This window comes from Neophocaena asiaeorientalis, unplaced genomic scaffold (assembly GCF_003031525.2).
Source record: "Neophocaena asiaeorientalis asiaeorientalis breed wild unplaced genomic scaffold, Neophocaena_asiaeorientalis_V1.1 scaffold212, whole genome shotgun sequence".
Lineage (NCBI taxonomy): Eukaryota > Metazoa > Chordata > Mammalia > Artiodactyla > Phocoenidae > Neophocaena > Neophocaena asiaeorientalis.
The window spans coordinates 6,136,452-6,153,084 of record NW_020174046.1 but is presented as its reverse complement, the minus strand read 5'-3'; the positions used below and the strand labels follow the sequence as shown (position 1 = coordinate 6,153,084).

At 36.9% G+C, this 16,633-nt stretch overlaps 1 protein-coding gene across 7 annotated transcripts in view; it reads left to right on the top strand.

Annotated features, from left to right (window-relative positions):
• MYCBP2 (MYC binding protein 2) overlaps positions 1–16,633 on the top strand; it is a 271,756-nt gene that overhangs the window by 62,582 nt on the left and 192,541 nt on the right. For all 7 annotated transcript variants that reach the window (XM_024753921.1, XM_024753923.1, XM_024753924.1 and 4 more), the window contains exons 13-15: positions 813–977; positions 3,285–3,443; positions 8,786–8,990. In XM_024753921.1, coding sequence (XP_024609689.1) covers positions 813–977; positions 3,285–3,443; positions 8,786–8,990 — 529 coding nt within the window. The remainder of the gene's footprint in view (positions 1–812; positions 978–3,284; positions 3,444–8,785; positions 8,991–16,633) is intronic.

Here is a 16,633-nt window from a genome sequence, read left to right as displayed (position 1 = left end):
AGGACATCATTCTTCCTTTGCTTAAGCACCAGATAACTTAGTTGTTGTATATAAGTATATAGATCATGTTATAAGAAAAGTTATAGTGGTATTTTAATCCCAGAATTGTACGCAACACAGCAATATGTTTTTAATCAGAAGGGCATGCAAAAACTGGGATTGACTAAGGGAACAAAAGATTGGCATTTCCCATCTTTTGCTCAATTCAGGGATTTAGTTTTTGAGAGCAGAGGCTGCTTAAATCATCTACGTTTAAATTTGTTTGCTCTCCCTCCATATGCATATTTCCTTTCAATCTCTGACTAGGTGTAGCTGCTTAATAAATATGTGTTGAATGAATGAGGAACTGATTTTTCTTTCCAGGATCTATTGGAGGAATACATGTGCAATAGAGTTTGAGAGTAAAGGGATTTTAAAAAATTATATATATATTTATATATATATATATAACTTTATATATTTATATTTTATATAAATATAATATATATATGATAATGGAATGGTATTGATAATATAAGTGCTAATCTAGAGATTGGGCTCTCCAGAAGTTTGGTAGAAAATTGGTGTTTCTTATTGGGAATTTCAGTGTACTACAAAGAAGAGGATCTGATAGCAACAGCCTAATAGACATTTAATGAGATGAGGCTTTCAGATTGACTCATTTAATTGACATGTTGGGAAGCCCAGGCCTTTGTGAAAATAATTAAATAAAGTGTATGATAAGTGAAGATGATATGTTTTTCCTTGGGCTTTATATACAAATCATTATTTTTATTTGTACATAGATGCCTTAAATTAATTTTTTTTTTAAGCTAAGAGCAGACGGCAATCAAAACCTTATAAACCTAAAAAGATAATTAAGATGGAAGGGAAGATTGTGGTGTATACAGCCTGCAATAATGGAAGTAGTTCTGTTATTTCTAAAGATGGAGAGCTATACATGTTTGGAAAAGATGCCATCTACTCTGATAGTTCAAGTAAGTTAACCTTAAACACCGTTTCACTTTTATGCACAGAAAGTCCTATACTAGACTTTATGTATTAAAAAGATATATCTAGAAAATTAACATTTGTAGCACGCTTTCTCTACATTTTTCACATTTCTTTCTAAGTACAGTGTTTTGTTCTTCCTTCCTGCCTTATTGCTGGGAACAGTGTCACTAGTTTCCTGCAGAGCCCATCATGGGGCTTGACTAGGGCAGCTCTACCTTAGCTGTTACTTTCTCTGGAAAGCTCTCCCTAGGCTCGGTTAGACGCTCATGTGACATGTTCCTGGTGGTACCCTGGGGACATGATTTTCATAACTTAGCGAATTTATAACTGATGGATTATTTATCTCCTCCTATTGTTAGGTAGTTAGAGAAAAGCTATCTCTCTCTTATTTACTATTATATCCCCAGTGCCCAGCACAGTGTCTGGTGCATGGTCAGGTCTCAGGAATTACTTGTTAAGTGACTGAGTGACTGATAACTACAAGTAGTGGATATGAGGGATAGAACTAGCCAAATAAAGGGTTTTATATTTATAAACTGTAATCTCAAAAACTTGTCATATTTTCTTTCTAGCATTTAGAAATGAGTATAATGATTGTGGCAACCCAGTTGGAAGGATTTTATATGAAGTAAATATGTAAAAGCCTATACATTTCTCTGTAAAAAGGAATTCAGAATTAACGAAGTTTCTGATTAGGGGCTTAGGTGATTGTCTCATGTGGGGGAAATGACATATATCAAACGTTTATAACTGTCCATTATTAATTTGAACTGTGCTCAGGTGACTTATGAGATGGTTTAATGTGGTAATATCTAGAGTCTCAATTGGCCTCACCTGTCAGAGTGAATCAAAATTTGGAGGTGGGCTCATGTATAGTTTAAAAATAATATTCAGTGTAACTATTGCTTGCTAAAATCCTCTTGGCTAAGGCTTATGGAAACTTGTGCATTTATTCAGCATATAGTTTTTGAGAACTAACAATATGTCAGGGATTGGTGGACCAGACAGACATGATCCCTTTCCCTTTGAGGCTCTGAGAGACAGTTGGACATTACAGAACTTAAGTGTTAGAGATCTGTGGTCTAATGGTTATGGATATAGACTCAGACCCTGGCATGGCCACTTTTTATTTGGCTAACTAGTTTAAATTACGTAACTTTTCAGAGCTTTTCTTAACTTTTCATTTTTTTTTCCACCTGTAAAAGGGAGCTAATGATAATACCTGCTTCCTATGGTTCTTATAAGGTTATAGGAGATAATGCTTATCAAATGCTTAGAACAGAGCCTGGCACATATAAGGGCTCAAGACATGTCAGCTAATACTGTTAATAATAGTAAATACTATTTCTGTATATACATATCTTTTTCAAGTATGCTAAATACTAACAATGGGAGTTTTTGAGGTATGCTTAACCAAAAGACTTAAGTTAGTATAGGGTGAAAGGGAAGGTCACCTTAAGGAAGTGGTATCTGAACTAATAATATAGAATAGTTTTGCCAAAGTGTGGTATGAGAATTATATTATTTGTGATTTAAATAAAACAAATACTTCAACTTTTTAAAAATGTTTATATTTTAGTGTATGTTATAAATACTCAACAATCTTTGATTTTTACTGTTATTACTACTGAATAAGGTTAAAATGCTTTAGTCAAATTTAAAATTGACGCAAAAAATATTAAGATAATATGAGTGGCACTTGGATATGGCAACTATAATGAATGCAATATGTGAATAAGTGAAATTTAGGAACTACTTGTACGTTGGATTGTGGAAGAAAGCATTGTAGATTAAAAATGATCGAAAAATACTGCTTTGGAAAATCTCGCAGGTTTCTACAAAAACAATGTTATTTCAGAATACTCTGGTGAGTATTTTACTCTGTTTTGCTGAGGCAGGTCAAAGCAAGTAAAGTACATGATTCAAAGGTTCCTTTGTTCTTGGGTCAGGAAAGTTTGAAATCTAGTGACCCTTCTGAGAATTGTTGAGAGGTGCTGCCACTTAGAGCAAGCGTTCAGGAGTAGCAGGCTTGAGCTAAATGCCAGAGTAAAGATTTGTCCCAAGGCTAGATGATAACATTTTAAGATTTTGAAGCTTCATTAAAAAATTATAAAATTAATTTACTGATACCCTGCCCATCTTTTGGCTACTAGTTCCCATTTTGGTGGATTATTTTATCCCAGAAATGAAAAGTTCTGCGTTGAAGTGGTCCTTTTATGTTACTGATGATTTAGTAGGCCCAGAAAGGCTTCTTTTGTTGTTTTCTTACCAAGTTTGTATCTTTCCTGTAGGTTTGGTAACAGATTTGAAGGGCCATTTTGTAACTCAGGTAGCTATGGGCAAAGCTCATACTTGTGTTTTAATGAAGAATGGAGAAGTTTGGACATTTGGTGTGAATAATAAAGGACAATGTGGACGAGACACTGGTGCCATGAACCAAGGTGGGAAAGGTAGGTGTTTAATGTGTGGATATTAAATTTTGTGTTGTTTTTTTCAATAGTTTTTCAGAACACCGTGGTGAAGAATCTTACTCTTTAAAAAACAAGTGGCTTTTTGATTTCATACTTAAAAATTATGAAAACTACTAAATTTCTTATTTATTTGTCAGTCTATCACTCACTGGAATAATCAATATACTTTAGACTTCTAATTTCTGAGCAAATGAGCTTGCTTACTTGTATTTTTTTCTTAATTTTATATGAAATGTAATAGCACTTCTTTGATTTAGCATCTTTAGTGGTTGAATTGTCTCAGAAAAGTGCATTTTTGAAATTCTTTGTTATTCGGTCCTTTCATACCCCATGTTTTAGTTATAACAATTTTTGGCAGCAGTCTATCTGCAAATATTATCTTCCTGTTTAACAGCATGTACTACCTGTAATTTAATCAGTTCTTGACAACTAAGAGTGATCTGTAAGAATACTTGACCTTTTATCAAGAGTGAAATTGTAGATGCACCTTATATACTGTATCCTTTGCCCCAACATTCAGGCTGTTGAAGAAGGATGAGAGGGGTTAATCCTTTGCCATGTTTGTTGTGGGTTTTTTGTTTGTTTGTTTGTTTTTTGGTTATAGCTGTGTCTACCTCATTCTTACTCTCAGGTTTTACTTCTAGCTGCTATCAGTGTTGTCCTATACCCTTCACTCCAATTTCAGGTTTTCTCTTTTTAATTTTGTATGGATGGAGAATAGGAAATAGAGACGTATTATTAGAATTAAGCACTAAACTGTGTTTAAAGCATGAATGGGTTTGAGGATTAATATTTGTATAAATTAACAAAAACAAGTTTAGTCTTTTGGGGGACTTCTTGATGGCAGGCTCATCTGTATATCAGGAGCCCTCTATTTTTTTCTTCACCTTATTTATATTTGTGTGTATTTAAAATACTTTAATTTTTAAAAGAGCAAGTCTGTTAGAGCATATTGATTTTAAAGAAGAGAGAAGAACAAAATGAAATGAATTACTCCAAAATGGAAATTTTTTTTCTTCTTGCTGAACTCATAAGCCATGAATTTGGATAACACCTACTAGGCATAAAGGAGGGAAGCAGCTTAGTTTTCTATATATAGTATAAATATAGATTAAATTATATTTTATAAGAGTTCTGAACTGAATAAAACTGTTCTTTATTATCCTGAAACTATGTTTACACCTATGTTCTGGATTCTTAAGGTAAATTTTGTAATAACCAAAATGAAATTGTTAAAAGTTGTTTTTACTTATAAATCACACCCACTCTGTTAGTAAGTAATGCATTAGAAAGCAAACTGGTAGCCGTAAGACACATAATGAATACAGATTGCAGAGTTGCAAAGAAATAAAGGATTTTTAAAAGATGTTTTTAAAAAGAAAACAGGAAAAGTACAGAAAATAATATTGCAGTGTAAAAAAATTGTGTATCTACCACTATGTCTTACCATTTTTCAGTAAAAAAAAATATATAGATAAGATTCAAGTGGCCCACGTTCCCCTTCTAAGACTTATTATTGTACTCCATCTCTCTCCAGAATTAGTCATGATCATGATTTTGATTAATATCCTTTCGGTTATGTTCCTGTATTTGTACTTGTTTTTATATATTTTGTATATTATATGCTCATACTTTACACATAAAAAGATGATTTTTATAAGTGCTAATCTATTTATATTTTTCTGTAAATTTTTTTTTTTAATCTCACCATTGTGTTTGAAATAAAGTGACACTGGCACATATAAATCTAGATGACTCATGTTAACTGCTGTGTAATAAACCGTGTGACTAACATATCACAGTTTATCCATTCTCCTGCTGATAGATGAGTTATTTCCAGTTTTTCACTATTATAAATAATTTTAAAACCTCCTTTATTCATGTTTCCTGGCAGAAGTGTGCGAGACTTTTCTCTAGTGTTGTAGATTTCAGCTTTGCTAGATTTTTCTTGAAAGAGGTTGTACCAGTGGATATTCTTAGAAGGAAAGTCTGATTTTCCATATCCCACTAATAGTATTGACAGACTGATTTTTGTCATTTTGATGGCTATGACATGGTTTTTCATTGTAATTTTTTGTTATATTGAAGTACAACATACATGCAGAAAAGTACACATAGCGTAAGTGCACATCTTGATGAATTGTCACAAAATGAACAACACATTCATGTAATCAGCACCAAGATCAGGAATATTACCAGCATCCCAGGAAGCCCCCACTTATGTGTCTCCCCAGTTACTATCTACCTCTGCACTTAACACTATAAATTAGTTTTGCATACATTTGTACTTTATGTAAATGGAATCATGTAGTATGAGTTCTTTCGTGTCTAGTTTCTTTTCATTCAGCTTTATGAGATTCATCCGTATTGTTGCCAGCTAGTTATTATATATTGTTCATTCTCATCGTTGTATAGTATTAAATTGTGTGACTATACCACAGTTTTTAAATCTTTTCTAGTATTATGGACATTGGGGTAGTTTCTAGTTTGGCTTGTGTTAGTGTTGCTGTGAACATTCTAGTAAATGTTGGTGAAAATATGAGTGCCCTTTTTTTGGGTATTTAACTAGGAGTAGAATTACTGAGTCTTTCTTGTAATTTGCATTCCCTCAACTATTAATAGTGAGTTAGATTCTCTTCAAACTTTTCTTGTTTGCTTGCCTTTTTTCCTATTGATTTGTAGGAATTTTTTGTATATTGTATTGTATGCCTTGCAAATGTCTTTGACCAACCTGTGGCTTATCTTTTACATTTATTTATGGTTTCATTCGTTATATATAATTTAAAAATTTTGACAGGTTCTTCATTGTCTTTCCTTACAAATTTTTGCTTTATGTAGTCAGGTTGGGGCCTTTATTTTCCATGTGAATTAGAATCAGTTTTTTTACTTGTCACTGTGATTGGGATTGCTTTGAATTTAGAGATTAATTTGAGCATGATAGTTATAGTACTGTTGGGATGATTAAATGAGTAATACATATAGAGCCAGTTACAAGTAAATGCTCGATGTGGTTTAGCTATTGTTGTTGTTAAAAATATGACTTATGCCTTCTTTTTTTTTTTTGCGGTACGAGGGCCTCTCACTGTTGTGGCCTCTCCCGTTGCGGAGCACAGGCTCCGGACGCGCAGGCTCAGCGGCCATGGCTCACGGGCCCAGCCGCTGTGCGGCATGTGGGATCTTCCCGGACCGGGGCACGAACCCGCGTCCCCTGCATCGGCAGGCGGACTCCTAATCACTGCGCCACCAGGGAAGCCCGACTTATGCCTTCTTAAGGATTTCTTTATTCTAACTCTTGACATAGTTATCCAATACTTGGTCATCTAATTTCTCAACCTGTCCACAGATTAGAATTGGCAAAAATAAAAAAGATTATGTCTCCTGTGAGTTCATTTGTACTGAGTCTGTTATAAGTGTAAGTGGTCAGAGAATAAGGTTGACTAAGAATAAGTGATGAAGTGAGTAAGATAGAACCTTGTCTTTGAGGATCTAGATCTGCTATGAAAGACAAACATAAAAAATAATTACTTGATTCCCACAGATTTACTCTTTCATTTTATGGACTTGTAGCACTATATGTTCTTCATAATTCTGTCACAGTTGTATGTTTATACCTTGCAGTATGGTTATTTGATTAATGTCAATTTTTCTTACTAGCTTGCAAGCTTTATAATTGCTCATTATCATAGTCCTCAGTGCCTAGAGCAGAGATCTGCAAACCATAATCTGATGCCTTATCTTCTCTGTGGCCTGTTTCTGTATGGCCCTTCAAGCTAAGAATGTATATTATATGTATAAAGGGTTATTTTTTTAAAAATGTGACATAGACTTATGTGACCCCCAAAGCCTAAATTATTTACAATCTAGCCCTTTACAAAAAAGTTTGCTGACTCTGACATAAAGGAATGCCTGGGGCATAGGTGGTGTTCAATCAAAAAAAAAATAGTTGAGTGAATTATAACACAATTAAATAAGTTGTAATTGACGTATAAACAGGCTTTGAAGAGATAATCACTTACCCTGGAAAAAACTGTAAGTGCTTTCATAGGAAATGACCTCCAAGTTGAGTTTTTGAAGGCTGAAAAGGAGTTTCTCTGGTAGATGAGATAGGAAGAGACATCTGATGAATGAGGCAGAGAGATACAGGTGGAGCAGGAATGAGCAAAGGCCCTGAGCATGTGAAAGGACACAGGATGTTTATAAAGCAGAGGGAATTTAGGTTCAGCTGGAATACAGTTTGCATGGAGGAAATGAGGTTGGAGAAAATCGGGAGCCATGTTGTGACTCACTGTATCTTGCTAAGAAGTTTTGTTCTTTTGAAGACCTTTGAAAGTCATGGGAGGTTTGTAAATTGTGAAGTCATAGGATCAAATGCATACTTTAAGAAGCTGATTTCCGGGCTTCCCTGGTGGCGCAGTGGTTAAGAATCCAGCTGCCAATGCAGGGGACATGGGTTCAAGTCCTCGTCCAGGAAGCTCCCACATTCCACGGAGCAACTAAGCCTGTGCGCACAACTACTGAGCCTGCGCTCTAGGGCCTGTGCTCTGCAACAAGAGAAGCCACCGCAGTGAGAAGCCCGCACACCGCCACAAAGAGTAGCCTCTGCTCACCGCAACTAGAGAAATCCTGCATGCAGCAATGAAGACTCAACGCAGCCAAAAATAAATAATAAATTAAATAAATTTATTTTTTAAAAAAAAGCTAATTTCCAACAATGAGAGGATGTTCTAGAGTGGACAAACTCTTGGCTTTTAGAATGTGGTTAGGAGACTTTCTTTGGTCTGTTGAACAAAAGTATTGGCAGTGAGGATGGAAAGTAGGGACTAAAATCAGAAAAAATTAGACGTACGAGTGACAGAAAGTAACAGCTATGAGATACTCCTGCCATCACTGCCTCTTTTTTTTTTTTTTTTTTTTGCGGTACGCGGGCCTCTCACTGTTGTGGCCTCTCCCGTTGCGGAGCACAGGCTCCGGACGCGTAGGCTCAGCGGCCATGGCTCATGGGCCCAGCCGCTCCGCGGTATGTGGGATCTTCCCGGACCGGGGCACGAACCCGCGTCCCCTGCATCGGCAGGTGGACTCTGAACCACTGCGCCACCAGGGAAGCCCTAGATATATCTTTTTGCAGAAAGGAAATGGAGAGAGCATTTATTAGTGGTCCCTAAATTAAATTTTATTGTTGTTCCTCTAATATTTTATCATTCCTGTGTATATCCATTGGGATTAGTATGTGTTCTACATTTTTTAAATTGGGAAATAAAATTACCAGTTTTTTAGACATGGGAATAATCTAGATGAAAATTATAAACTGATCTTTCAAATAGGGTTTGGAGTTGAAAATATGGCAACAGCAATGGATGAGGACCTGGAAGAGGAGCTAGATGATAAAGACGAGAAGTCCATGATGTGTCCTCCAGGCATGCATAAGTGGAAGCTGGAGCAGTGCATGGTGTGCACCGTGTGTGGAGACTGTACCGGTTATGGAGCCAGCTGTGTCAGTAGTGGACGTCCGGACAGAGTCCCTGGAGGGTAAGAGAATGATTAATACTCAAGGTAAAATAATAGTAGAAATTACGCAAAACACATTCCTTTTCAAAGTTATTCTGGAGTTCATTCTGTTGTGTTGTTCTTAAAGGCACACTGGCATATAATTATAATTCTTATAATTCTATAATTTACTTCAGTGTTATTTTATTGTGCTTTTCTTTCATTTGATTTCTTTAAACCTTTTACTTTATTTTTTAACATCTTTTATAGTGTCTGGCCTTACATTTAAGTCTTTAATGCATTTTGAGTTTATTTTTGTGTATGGTGTTAGGGAGTGATCTAATCTCATACTTATACATGTAGCGCTCCAGTTTTTGCAGCACCACTTATTGAAGAGACTGTCTTTTCTCTATTGTACATTCTTGCCTCCTTTATCAAAACTAAGGTGACCATGTGTGTGTGGGTTGATCTCTGTGCTTTCCATCCTGTTCCATTGATCTATATTTCTGTTTTTGTGCCAGTACCATACTGTCTTGATTACTGTAACTTAGAGGTATAGTCGGAAGTAAGGGAGCCTGATTCCTCCAGCTCCGTTTTTCTTTCTCAAGATTACTTTGGCTATTCGAGGTCTTTATCTTTTGGAAGAGTTTGAGAAGGATAGCTGTTAGCTCTTCTCTAAATGTTTGATAGAATCCGCCTGTGAAGCCATCTGGTCCTGGGCTTTTGTTTGTTGGAAGATTTTTAATCAGAGTCTCAATTTCAGTGCTTGTGATGGTCTGTTTGTGTTTTCTCTTTCTTCCTGGTTCAGTCTCAGAATATTGTGTTTTTCTAAGAATTTGTCCATTTCTTCCAAGTTGTCCATTTTATTGACATAAAGGTGCTTGTAGTAATCTCTCATGATCTTTTGTATTTCTGCAGTGTCAGTTGTTACTTCTCCTTTTTCATTTCTAATTCTATTGAGTCTTCTCCCTTTTTTTGTTGATGAGTCTGGCTAATGGTGTATCAATTTTGTTTATCTTCTCAAAGAACCAGCTATTAGTTTTTTTGATCTTTGCTATCGTTTCCTTCATTTCTAATCTGATCTTTAAGATTTCTTTCCTTCTGCTAACTTTGGGGGTTTTTTTGTTCTTCTTTCTCTAATTGCTTTAGGTGTAAGGTTAGGTTGTTTATGTGGGATGTTTCTTGTTTCTTGAGGTAGGATTGTATTGCTATAAGCTTCCCTCTTAGAACTGCTTTTGCTGCATCCCATAGGTCTTGGGTTGTTGTGTTTTCATTGTCATTTGTTTCTAGGTATTTTTTAATTTCTTCAGTAATCTCTTGGTTATTAAGTAGTGTATTGTTTAGCCTCCATGTGTTTGTATTATTTCAGATTTTTTCCCCGTGATTGATATCTAGTCTCATAAAGTTGTGTTCAGAAAAGATAGTTGATACGATTTCAATTTTCTTAAATTTACCAAGGCTTGATTTGTGACCCATGCTATGATCTATCCTGGAGAATTTTCCATGAGCACTTGAGAAGAAAGTGTATTCTGTTGTTTTTGGATGGAATGTCCTATAAATATATATTAAGTCCATCTTGTTTAATGTATCATTTAAAGGTTGTGTTTCCTTATTTATTTTTATTTTGGATGATCTGTCCATTGGTGAAAGGGGGGTGTTAAAGTCCCCTCCTATGAATATGTTACTGTAGATTTCCCCTTTTATGGCTGTTAGCATTTGCCTTATGTATTGAGGTGCTCCTATGTTGGGTGCATAAATATTTACGATTGATCCCTTGATCATTCTGTAGTGTCCTTCTTTGTCTCTTATAGTAGTCTTTATTTTAAAGTCTATTTTGTCTGATATGAGAATTGTTACTCCAGCTTTCTTTTGGTTTACATCTGCATGGAGAGTATCTTTTTCCATCCTCTCACTTTCAGTCTGTATATGTCCCTAGGTCTGAAGTGGGTCTCTTGTAGACAGCATATATACGAGTCTTGTTTTTGTATCCATTCATCCAGTCTATGTCTTTTCGTTGGGGCATTTAATCTATTTACATTTAAGGTTATTGTCAATATGTATGTTCCTATTACGATTTTCTTAATTGTTTTGGGTTTGTTATTGTAGGTCTTTTCCTTCTCTTCCTTCCTAGAGAAGTTCCTTTAGCATTTGTTGTAAAGCTGGTTTGGTGGTGCTGAATTCTCTTAGCTTTTGCTTGTCTGTAAAGGTGTTAATTTCTCTGTTGAATCTGAATGAGATCCTAGCTGAGAAGAGTAATCTTGGTTATAGGTTTTTCCCTTTCGTCACTTTAAATATGTCCTGCCACTCCTTTCAGGCTTGCAGAGTTTCTGCTGAAAGATCAGTTGTTGACTTTATGGGGATTCCCTTGTATGTTATTTGTTGTTTTTCACTTGCTGCTTTTAATACTTTTTCTTTGTATTTACTTTTTGATAGTTTGATTAATGTGTGTTTTGATGTGTTTCTCCCTGGATTTATCCTGTATGGGACTCTCTGTGCTTCCTGGACTTGAGTAACTATTTCCTTTTCCATATTAGGGAAGTTTTCAACTATAATCTCTTCAAATATTTTCTCAGTCCCTCTCTTTTTCTCTTCTTATTCTGAGACCCCCATAATTCAAATGTTGGTGCATGTAATGTTGTCCCAGAGGTCTCTAAGACTGCCCTCAATTCTTTTCAATCTTTTTTCTTTACTCTGCTCTGCAGTTGTTATTTCCACTATTTTATCTTCCAGGTCACTTATCCATTCTTGTGCCTCAGTTATTCTGCTATTGATTCATTCTAGAGAATTTTTAGTTTCATTTATTGTGTTACTCATCATTGTTTGTTTGCACTTTAGTTCTTCTAGGTCCTTGTTAAACGTTTCTTCTGTTTTCTCCATTCTATTTCCAAGATTTTGGATCATCTCTACTGTCATTACTCCGAATTCTTTTTCAGGAAGCCTGCCTATTTCCTCTTCATTTGTTAGGTCTGTTGGGTTTTTACCTTGCTTCTTCATCTGCTTTGTGTTTCTGTGTCTTCTCACTTTTCTTAACTTACTGTGTTTGGGGTCTCCTTTTCTCAGGCTGCACGTTCGTAGTTCCTCTTTGTTTTTGGTGTCTGCCCCCGGTGGCTAAGATTGGTTAAGTGGGTTTTGTAGGCTTCCTGGTGGAAGGGACTAGTGCCTGTGTTCTTGCATATATACGAGTCTTGTTTTTGTATCCATTCATCCAGTCTATGTCTTTTCGTTGGGGCATTTAATCTATTTACATTTAAGGTTATTGTCAATATGTATGTTCCTATTACGATTTTCTTAATTGTTTTGGGTTTGTTATTGTAGGTCTTTTCCTTCTCTTCCTTCCTAGAGAAGTTCCTTTAGCATTCGTTGTAAAGCTGGTTTGGTGGTGCTGAATTCTCTTAGCTTTTGCTTGTCTGTAAAGGTGTTAATTTCTCTGTTGAATCTGAATGAGATCCTATCTGAGAAGAGTAATCTTGGTTATAGGTTTTTCCCTTTCGTCACTTTAAATATGTCCTGCCACTCCTTTCAGGCTTGCAGAGTTTCTGCTGAAAGATCAGTTGTTGACTTTATGGGGATTCCCTTGTATGTTATTTGTTGTTTTTCACTTGCTGCTTTTAATACTTTTTCTTTGTATTTACTTTTTGATAGTTTGATTAATGTGTGTTTTGATGTGTTTCTCCCTGGATTTATCCTGTATGGGACTCTCTGTGCTTCCTGGACTTGAGTAACTATTTCCTTTTCCATATTAGGGAAGTTTTCAACTATAATCTCTTCAAATATTTTCTCAGTCCCTCTCTTTTTCTCTTCTTATTCTGAGACCCCCATAATTCAAATGTTGGTGCATGTAATGTTGTCCCAGAGGTCTCTAAGACTGCCCTCAATTCTTTTCAATCTTTTTTCTTTACTCTGCTCTGCAGTTGTTATTTCCACTATTTTATCTTCCAGGTCACTTATCCATTCTTGTGCCTCAGTTATTCTGCTATTGATTCATTCTAGAGAATTTTTAGTTTCATTTATTGTGTTACTCATCATTGTTTGTTTGCACTTTAGTTCTTCTAGGTCCTTGTTAAACGTTTCTTCTGTTTTCTCCATTCTATTTCCAAGATTTTGGATCATCTCTACTGTCATTACTCCGAATTCTTTTTCAGGAAGCCTGCCTATTTCCTCTTCATTTGTTAGGTCTGTTGGGTTTTTACCTTGCTTCTTCATCTGCTTTGTGTTTCTGTGTCTTCTCACTTTTCTTAACTTACTGTGTTTGGGGTCTCCTTTTCTCAGGCTGCACGTTCGTAGTTCCTCTTTGTTTTTGGTGTCTGCCCCCGGTGGCTAAGATTGGTTAAGTGGGTTTTGTAGGCTTCCTGGTGGAAGGGACTAGTGCCTGTGTTCTGGCGGATGAGGCTAGATCTTGTCTTTCTGGTAGGCAGGGCCACGTCTGGTCATGTGTTTTGGGATGTCTGTGACGTTATTATGATTTTAGGCAGCCTGTGTAGTAATGGGTGGGTTTGTGTTTCAGTCCTGCTAGTTGTTTGTCATAGGGTGTCCAGCACTGTAGCTTGCTGGTTGTTGAGTGGAGCTGGGTTTAGCGTCTGTTGAATCTGAATGAGATCCTATCTGAGAAGAGTAATCTTGGTTATAGGTTTTTCCCTTTCGTCACTTTAAATATGTCCTGCCACTCCTTTCAGGCTTGCAGAGTTTCTGCTGAAAGATCAGTTGTTGACTTTATGGGGATTCCCTTGTATGTTATTTGTTGTTTTTCACTTGCTGCTTTTAATACTTTTTCTTTGTATTTACTTTTTGATAGTTTGATTAATGTGTGTTTTGATGTGTTTCTCCCTGGATTTATCCTGTATGGGACTCTCTGTGCTTCCTGGACTTGAGTAACTATTTCCTTTTCCATATTAGGGAAGTTTTCAACTATAATCTCTTCAAATATTTTCTCAGTCCCTCTCTTTTTCTCTTCTTATTCTGAGACCCCCATAATTCAAATGTTGGTGCATGTAATGTTGTCCCAGAGGTCTCTAAGACTGCCCTCAATTCTTTTCAATCTTTTTTCTTTACTCTGCTCTGCAGTTGTTATTTCCACTATTTTATCTTCCAGGTCACTTATCCATTCTTGTGCCTCAGTTATTCTGCTATTGATTCATTCTAGAGAATTTTTAGTTTCATTTATTGTGTTACTCATCATTGTTTGTTTGCACTTTAGTTCTTCTAGGTCCTTGTTAAACGTTTCTTCTGTTTTCTCCATTCTATTTCCAAGATTTTGGATCATCTCTACTGTCATTACTCCGAATTCTTTTTCAGGAAGCCTGCCTATTTCCTCTTCATTTGTTAGGTCTGTTGGGTTTTTACCTTGCTTCTTCATCTGCTTTGTGTTTCTGTGTCTTCTCACTTTTCTTAACTTACTGTGTTTGGGGTCTCCTTTTCTCAGGCTGCACGTTCGTAGTTCCTCTTTGTTTTTGGTGTCTGCCCCCGGTGGCTAAGATTGGTTAAGTGGGTTTTGTAGGCTTCCTGGTGGAAGGGACTAGTGCCTGTGTTCTGGCGGATGAGGCTAGATCTTGTCTTTCTGGTAGGCAGGGCCACGTCTGGTCATGTGTTTTGGGATGTCTGTGACGTTATTATGATTTTAGGCAGCCTGTGTAGTAATGGGTGGGTTTGTGTTTCAGTCCTGCTAGTTGTTTGTCATAGGGTGTCCAGCACTGTAGCTTGCTGGTTGTTGAGTGGAGCTGGGTTTAGCGTTGAGACAGAGATCTCTGGGAGAGCTTTGGCTGAGTGATATTATGTGGAGCTGGGTGGTCTCTGGTGGACCGGTGTTCTGAACTCGGCTCTCCCACCTGAGATGCACAGGCCTAAAACCCGGGCAGAGAGCACCAAGGCCCTGTTAGCCATATGGCTCAGAAGGAAAGGGAGAAGAAAAGAAAGAAAGAAAGAAAAGATAATGGTAATAAAGTAAAATAAAGTTGTCTCTGTGCTTCCTGGACTTGAGTAACTATTTCCTTTTCCATATTAGGGAAGTTTTCAACTATAATCTCTTCAAATATTTTCTCAGTCCCTCTCTTTTTCTCTTCTTATTCTGAGACCCCCATAATTCAAATGTTGGTGCATGTAATGTTGTCCCAGAGGTCTCTAAGACTGCCCTCAATTCTTTTCAATCTTTTTTCTTTACTCTGCTCTGCAGTTGTTATTTCCACTATTTTATCTTCCAGGTCACTTATCCATTCTTGTGCCTCAGTTATTCTGCTATTGATTCATAAGAAAGAAGAGAGCAGCCAAACCAAAAAACAAATCCACCAATGATAACAAGTGCTAAAAACTATACTAAAAACAAAAAAACAGGACAGACAGAACCCTAGGACAAATGGTAAAAGCAAAGCTATACAGACAAAGTCACACAAAGAAGCCTAAGGATACACACTCACAAAAAGAGAAAAAGGAAAAAATATATGTATATCATCCATTCTATTTCCAAGATTTTGGATCATCTCTACTGTCATTACTCCGAATTCTTTTTCAGGAAGCCTGCCTATTTCCTCTTCATTTGTTAGGTCTGTTGGGTTTTTACCTTGCTTCTTCATCTGCTTTGTGTTTCTGTGTCTTCTCACTTTTCTTAACTTACTGTGTTTGGGGTCTCCTTTTCTCAGGCTGCACGTTCGTAGTTCCTCTTTGTTTTTGGTGTCTGCCCCCGGTGGCTAAGATTGGTTAAGTGGGTTTTGTAGGCTTCCTGGTGGAAGGGACTAGTGCCTGTGTTCTGGCGGATGAGGCTAGATCTTGTCTTTCTGGTAGGCAGGGCCACGTCTGGTCATGTGTTTTGGGATGTCTGTGACGTTATTATGATTTTAGGCAGCCTGTGTAGTAATGGGTGGGTTTGTGTTTCAGTCCTGCTAGTTGTTTGTCATAGGGTGTCCAGCACTGTAGCTTGCTGGTTGTTGAGTGGAGCTGGGTTTAGCGTTGAGACAGAGATCTCTGGGAGAGCTTTGGCTGAGTGATATTATGTGGAGCTGGGTGGTCTCTGGTGGACCGGTGTTCTGAACTTGGCTCTCCCACCTGAGATGCACAGGCCTAAAACCCGGGCAGAGAGCACCAAGGCCCTGTTAGCCATATGGCTCAGAAGGAAAGGGAGAAGAAAAGAAAGAAAGAAAGAAAAGATAATGGTAATAAAGTAAAATAAAGTTGTTAAAATAAAAAATAATTATTAAAAATAAAAAAATTAAAAAGTAATAAAAAAATCAGAAAGAAGAGAGCAGCCAAACCAAAAAACAAATCCACCAATGATAACAAGTGCTAAAAACTATACTAAAAACAAAAAAACAGGACAGACAGAACCCTAGGACAAATGGTAAAAGCAAAGCTATACAGACAAAGTCACACAAAGAAGCCTAAGGATACACACTCACAAAAAGAGAAAAAGGAAAAAATATATGTATATCATTTCTCCCAAAGTCCACTGCCTCAGTTTTGGGATGATTCGTTGTCTCTTCAGGTATTCCACAGATGCAGGGTACGTATGTCAAGTTGATTGTGGAGATTTCATCCGCTGCTCCTGAGGCTCTTGGGAGAGATATCCCTTTCTCTTCCTTGTTCCTGCAGCTCCAGGGTTTCAGCTTTGGATTTGGCCCCGCCTGTGCATGTAGGTCGCCTGAGGGCCACTGTTCTTTGCTCAGACAGGACAGCGTTAAAGGAGCAGCTGATTAGGGGGC